Raw genomic sequence first — 7,260 nt, 5'->3', positions numbered from 1 at the left:
TTCATAGCTTGTTATGGAGTTAAACAATTTTTTTCAACATATGTGCATGACCACTAATATTCTTGAAAATATATGATTTTAGTTCAAGGCTGTACTTGGTAGACATCGGAAAATGTTTAAAACATCATCACTCACGGCACGAGATTCCTCTTTCATAAATAACAAAATTAAAAAAATGGCGGTTCAACGAACATTTATTACCCTTGCCTTGATATGAAAGAGTATCCAACAACAAATAATGACTGAAAGTTAAATTTAATTTAAACATCCATTAACAACAGACGTGTTTTGATCAATACCAGAGTCCATCAGGCCGGCTGGAATACGACATAGTAGTAGTAGTGGGAACGCTATTTCTTAGAATTGCTTTGGCGTAGATATCTCTTGCTGACAAAGTATAATCATAATAAATTATATATATTTTATAAGGCAATAGTATTAGGCTTATTGTATTTTTAAACAGTTTAATCGGTCCCTTAGAGTTTTCCGTAAAGATGAACGTATAATAGTATTTCAACGAAAAAGTCCACCACATCCATTACCAAAGAAGCGTTCATAATGGGATCTCATCTGTGACAACTTCAAAAATAGTAACAGAATCATTAGAGCAAATTAATATTTTTTTATTATTATTTATTTAATTTTTGAGAATTTTTCTTTTTTAATTTAGATTATTTATGTTTACTTAAAAAAAACAACGGTATTTGAATGTTTTTGCCATAGGTTCTGAGTAAAATTATATCCTGAAGTGACCTTTGAAGTCATGAAAGAGTTGAAGAAATTAATAAATGAGAGGGGGAAAATAAGTCTGATATTTCCAGTGTTTTATCATTCGTATCCACAAGGGAACCTCATTAGTGTTTTGGTTATATATTTCTTTGACTTACATAATCTATAGAAGAAAGACTTGGCATTGACACCATTGTAGTTTGTGTTATTAAAAAGTACCTTACTAGTGAATGCTATGGGGTATAAACCCTTTAGCTCAGCTTACATACAAAAGGTCTTGGATTTGAATCTGAACTGAGGAAGTAAAAAAAATTAGATTATGACAGAAATAATTGGCATTGAAATACTGGTTGTCCTAAGATAAGTAGAAGATGTGCCTTGTTTATGATGGGAAAGTTGCTAAGTAATAAGCTGTTACGTGTGCGACACTTTGGCTCAGTTGGAAGAGCACTCCATTTTCTGTGCATGAGATCATATTCAAGTTGAGACCTACTAACCAATGATGTAAAACAGGATTATTACAACTCTACCATACATTTAATTTAGAAGTTTTTTTTGTGGATGATGTCTGGAAATCAGAAGTTCATAATCAATCAAGCACTATAAACTACAAGATTTAATGCCTCATAAATAGCATTTCAGTTGAGATTTTGTGCATTGAAATCCAGTTTGAGCTCTGATATTGAGTGAAAAGCCTCATCAGCATGGCATACAACAGATAGCTGTTACTTATGTATTTTTCATATTAGAAGCCCATATTAGAGTTATAAAGAAGGATATGATTAAAGCTATTAACGGTCTCACTGTAAAGTAATACAGAAGGTTGAGTATTTCATATTAAAACTATTTTTGATATTCAAATCAGTAAGTCACGTGACAACCACAGCTGATATAGAGTTGTGGTGAAATGGTATGTATCAAAACTACATGTTGATATTGTTTGGCATTTTATGGGTAATGTAACACCACCAAAAATTGATCACTTTGGGGAAGGGTATGTAACAGCTCTTTCTAATGCAAAATATTTATACACTCAGGTCATAAATATGTTTCAAATCAGGGATTTAGCATTTTCAAAACGGGGATAGCCATTATATTTAATGGCACTGGAAAACAAAGGAATATGGATCAATTTATGGAACTAGGACCATTAAAATAAAAACGAAGTCTGTAAAATATTCTACTACAACCATGGTGAGCAAAGTGTGGTGTTCGTAACAGGTAAGTATTCACAAACACAAATAAATGAGGCCAACAGTGTATGGGTTTACCAAGATAAGGCTTCTGGTCACACCTCCTGTTCAACTGTTGCATACATCAAGCAAATGGAGAATGAAATGGGTATTCGTGCTGTTCTATACGAAGATATACCAGTCAAGTTGTTGGATGCAATGCCTATAGATTGGGGCGATCGGACTGTTGAAGTAGGTGCTGCAAAACCATTGCCTTCATACACTAAACTAATTATAGAAAGCCTATTGGGAGGAGTGATAGGCTTTAAACATGACAGCCTTATGACAGAGCTTTTAGCAATGGAAACTATGTAGCAGGCCTATTATAAAGATGCAATGTCATCAGACAGAGCATGACTAAAAGTGACGAGATGGACTGTAATGAAGGCTCCAAAATTGTTTCAATAAAATGTACTCAAACCTCTGTTTTCAACTGTTACAAACTAGTTTAAATATTGTAAAGAGAATAAGACAAAGTAAGAAAAGGAAGTGGAAAAGAAACTGTGGAGTACATTTTTATTATGTCATACAACTTTCTGTTTATTGCCTTCTTGTGCAAAATACATTATATTTGAATATATTATTTTTATCAGTGACTGGCAGTTGTGACACTAAAATATTGATTTATTTGTCACTAGTTAAATGTGAAAGAAAATTTCTGTAAGATTGTCTATGTTAAGTCAAATTTGAAGCAACGTACTTTTTACTTGAACTTAATTTTTTCACTGTAAATACCAAATCTTCCTAAGCATTAAAGATCAAGACCAAATATTCATAATTTTAATTAACTGTTTAGTTAAACATTAAAAATATTTATAAGTCCAAAAGTATTTGTTGAAACATGTGTTTGAGTCAGAAAATTATTTTTCTTACTGTATGCTCCTGAAAGTAGTTTTCTTAAATATTCATGCTGCAAAGCTTAAAACTTATTAATATGGTACCATCCAGGCCCAGCTATTTTTCTAAGGTATGAGTCTCACTTTAACTATTCAAAAATGTATATTGCACAAGACCTGATCTGGCTGTATTAAGTGCATTATTAATTTGATAATATCATTAGTTTTGAAAACTACTCAACTCTTAAATATATTTCCATACAATAGTAGTATTAGTAGTTTAATACGTAGAACTAACCAGAAGCCAAGAATGTAATACAAACTGATAAAGTTTAAATCAAGTGTAGTTTACATGAGAAAGAGAATAAATCAAAAATATTATTTAGTTGGGTACACATATCTCTATGTCAAATAATTACTAACTAGTTGATTGTTTTTCAAAATCACCATTAGGTGGAGGAACATTTATAAAAGCTGCCACAGATCTTAATCCCATTGTTTTTGCAGTAAAGAAGTTTAGTTTTGTATGATAAGAGTCTATTTTAGTTGATGAGAGAGAAACAGAACATTTTTACAATTACTTGTACAAATATAAATCCCTAATTAAATATCTATTGTAATCAGAAACCAGAGTTAAAGGTTTATTGTCAGAAACTGTAAGGTATGTAAACTTATTTCATTAAACATTTGGCAAATAATGACATATATATCAGTCATGAAAAACTGGAGTTTGTAAGTGGACAGAATTCCCCACAGACCCTATGTATCTCGTGATTGATTTATATATACTATACAACAGAAACAGACTGAAAAATCCATCATTTCCACTAACATTAGACTTTGATTATTATGGATTTTTCCATCCCCATCTACCAGATGGTTAAGCAATTTGATCTTAAAAGTAATCTTAATATTAAAGATATAATTACGTGCCTCCCAGCAGTGTCTGCTTCTGCCAGTCTTTAAAATAAAAGCTAAATTTTACAAATTACAAGCTGAAAGTGACTTTAATACATGTATGTTATTTATAGCAAAATCTCTCTTGCAAAGGTGCTATATTATAACAGATTAAGTCCTAATGTATTTCAAACATAGCTGTTTCCAACCTTCTACTTCATAATTGATAATCTCTATTATCTGGAAACTGAGAATGTTCATGAGCCATTGGCGACAATTATTGTCTGTTTTAGGGCACATGTATGACAGCTAAAATTAAGAACTAAATTTTATATGTTAAATAAAAACCAAACAAATCTTCTTTCTGTAAATATAAATTTTTTACAGGCTGAGGAATAAAAAACATCATGCTGTTATGAGCTATTACAAGATCTTTGAGCAATTATACATGTTTTAAAAAGAGTTGTTTCTGAAAAAAAATAAGGTTTTTAAAGGCTTGCCGAGAGACCAGTAATTACTTCTAAGTTAATCATTGTAATTTAAATTTATATATAATTTTTTCTTGTAATTGTAAGCCAGATTGTTTTCTGGATAGTAATAAATACTTTTCTATATAACTGCTGACAGGAATTAAATTGTATACTATATAATCTGTGAAAAAATTACAAACTTTTTACTACACAATTTTTGGAAGAACTCTAACTTGTTACTATATAACCTTTGAAATAAGTAAATTTGTTCACTGTATGACACCAGAAAGATGTCAAACTCCTTAGGTTATAATTCAAACAGAGATCTGAAAGTATCACAGTCAAAACATTTAAATTATGATTTCTAATACAAATAATATTTCAATAAAAGAACTTAAAACAGTAAACATAGTTTCTGTATAAAAAAATTAACTACATGATATTTGATAGATGTCATTGGGATATTGACATGCCATTCCAACTTTGTTTTACAATCCCAGAAAGAAGTGAACTTTTATAAGACCCCCCAGACAGAAATCAGTGAAAGCAAGTTTTATTAGTTATTGAAGTTACTTAAGTCATTGATCACCAATTAAAAAACTGAGTCCTGTTTATTTAAGTAAAGATACTTACAAACAATAACCAAGTTAAATTTAAATATTCAGGCAGAAGCTCCCTTTCTTCAACATACTGAAACAAGATTTGTCTTAATTCACATAAACACACAATTTTGCTTTTTACAGGTTGTTTAATAAACAATGACATAAATACTTACTGACCATAGATATGGTCTTTATTTTCTTGCATGCTGATAAACAGCAAAGTTTTTTTTTGTCTCTGACAAAAACTTATAACATGACAGAATATGAAGTATATGAAAGAGTAAAGCAACTTGTTTGCTTGTAAAAACTCTATGCTCTTGGGCAAAGCTTCACAAATCTTAAGTTCAATATAGTATTAAAAATCATTAGAATATTTTTGATTACTCAGTGGATGATTTTCATGATGAAATAAATATGAGTAAAAAATAATATGAAAAAAATACGTATATATAAATAAACTAATAAATTTGTATCATAATAATATTAAAAAGGTCAAATTTTATGCTTTCCTTTTCTTATCCAGCATAAAATACTTGAAGCTTCGGAATGCTATGTAATGTTACAGAGGTAGCTGCTGCTCCTTCGGTGCTGAAAACAAGGATACCAAAAATTATTGCATTGTCAATAACACTACTACCTTACGTTTTCTTTTCCCAGAGTAATTAGACAACGTACACCAAATCAAAGATATATTTATAAATTGTACTATAATAAAACTTCCTAGTACCTGGCAAGACATCTCAAATGTGATAACAAAAAAAAACTTGTAAGATTAAATGTAGAAGAATGCCTGAAATCATTAATGTGTCATAAATTATTTCTCAGATGATACTTGACAAATTCAATTATTCACTTAAGGGCTGCAACCTATATTTAATGCATTTTTTAAAACTAACGTCCCATCCAACCTTTTATACCTGGTATTACAAGTGCTGATAATATCTTCAACATACGAGTTAATTGTAAAAGATAAGTAAACTTCACATAACAAGATACACTCAAGTAATAACACTAAATAAAACTTAGAGAACATTTCTGTCAAATACTTTGTATAAAGTATACAAAGATTTTTCAATACATGATGTGCAACAACAAAAAAAATATGCAATAAACAAGAACTATATACAATCCTTTTTGGTAACATTAAAACGCTCTACAGGAATTATTCTTCCAAAATAAAGGAATAAACATGCTATTCTATAAACATCAACAATCTACATTTTCAAGACTGCCTAGGACAAGGAGCCTAAAGTCAACACAATGGTTCATTCAACCCATTTCAGTATATTTCCTGACAGATTGCAAACTGGTAATGACAACACAGTTTGTGAGTCAACATTAGAACATATACAACTAGGGCAGCGTATAATTAATATAATTTTACTGATGTCTATTTAATTCTACAACAGAGTTAATATTAAAGTGTCACATCAGTGAAGATAATTTCAATGAAATACTAGGAACATACAATAAATATGAATAGAATGGATTTCAATAGGATATTTTTGTTTCTAACACAACTGAATAGAAGTTTATGACTAAGACACCAATGTTCTATTTCTTAAAAAATCTTAAAAGAACCACATTATATACCAATTACAAATATTATTAATATGAATAATGCTGATGAACTAAAACTATTTAATATCATGAAATTCTGCTACCCAAAATGTAATAAGAATTTATAAAAAGTTACTTGCCAATAAACTCAGATTTCTCATTCATATTGCTTGCTAATGTTTCTTGAATATATTTGACAAGTAAACTACCTTTGATTATATTCAGTAGCCCAAAAAATATGATAGAACAAAGTACTAGCATGAAACTAAATTTGTTTGTGTCATCTTACCTAGTTGTATAAATTCAAATTGCTATTCATCTACAGTATATGGGATGGGATTCTTTTACAGTAGGCATCTGTGACTTGTTGGCAATAAATGGACAGCACACAATCCATTTGTTTTAAGATAATATATTCAAAACAAGTCAAACATATGTAAACAAATTTGTTTCACTACTGGTTATCAAAGTTGTATCTAAAGCTTTAAATACTCTTTCTTGTCAAAAGTCCACACAGGCTAGTTCAGTTACTTTAAAACTCAACTGATGTGACAAATTATTTTTCTCTACTCTGTTTCTTATTGCACAAACTGCGATAGATTCACAGTTACCACAGTTGCATCCTTTTCATCAAAGTCCACACAGCAGGTTTAATTACTTTAGAACACCCTTTGACAAGATAAATTATTCTCCTTATCACTTTAAAATATGCCCATTACAGCTAAACTAACAATTACATAGTCTAACTTCACTTTCATTTACATAACATTTTCTGACTTAATTCCACTTGCACTCACTTGTTCACCTATATATGTGTGTGTGTGTGTGTGTATATATATGTATTATATATATATATATATATATATATATATATACTATACTACTACGTACGTACGTACGTAACGTACGTAACGTAACGTAACTAACTTAACTA

General features: G+C 29.9%; 1 protein-coding gene across 5 annotated transcripts in view; it reads right to left on the bottom strand.

Annotated features, from left to right (window-relative positions):
* Positions 1-1,781: 1,781 nt before the first annotated feature.
* Positions 1,782-7,260, bottom strand: part of LOC106461432 (AN1-type zinc finger protein 2A-like) — a 126,557-nt gene continuing 121,078 nt past the window's right edge. For 3 of the 5 annotated variants that reach the window (XM_022388395.1, XM_022388396.1, XM_022388392.1), the window contains one exon: positions 1,783-5,354. In XM_022388395.1, coding sequence (XP_022244103.1) covers positions 5,316-5,354 — 39 coding nt within the window. In that variant the 3' untranslated portion in view covers positions 1,783-5,315. Of the gene's footprint in view, positions 5,355-7,260 lie in introns of all 5 variants that reach the window. The other 2 variants (XM_022388394.1, XM_013921252.2) reach the window with 2 other exon arrangements.

Source organism: Limulus polyphemus, unplaced genomic scaffold (genome assembly GCF_000517525.1).
Source record: "Limulus polyphemus unplaced genomic scaffold, Limulus_polyphemus-2.1.2 Scaffold957, whole genome shotgun sequence".
Lineage (NCBI taxonomy): Eukaryota > Metazoa > Arthropoda > Merostomata > Xiphosura > Limulidae > Limulus > Limulus polyphemus.
The sequence above is the reverse complement of the archived record's forward strand: the minus strand, read 5'-3'. Positions and strand labels throughout refer to the sequence as shown.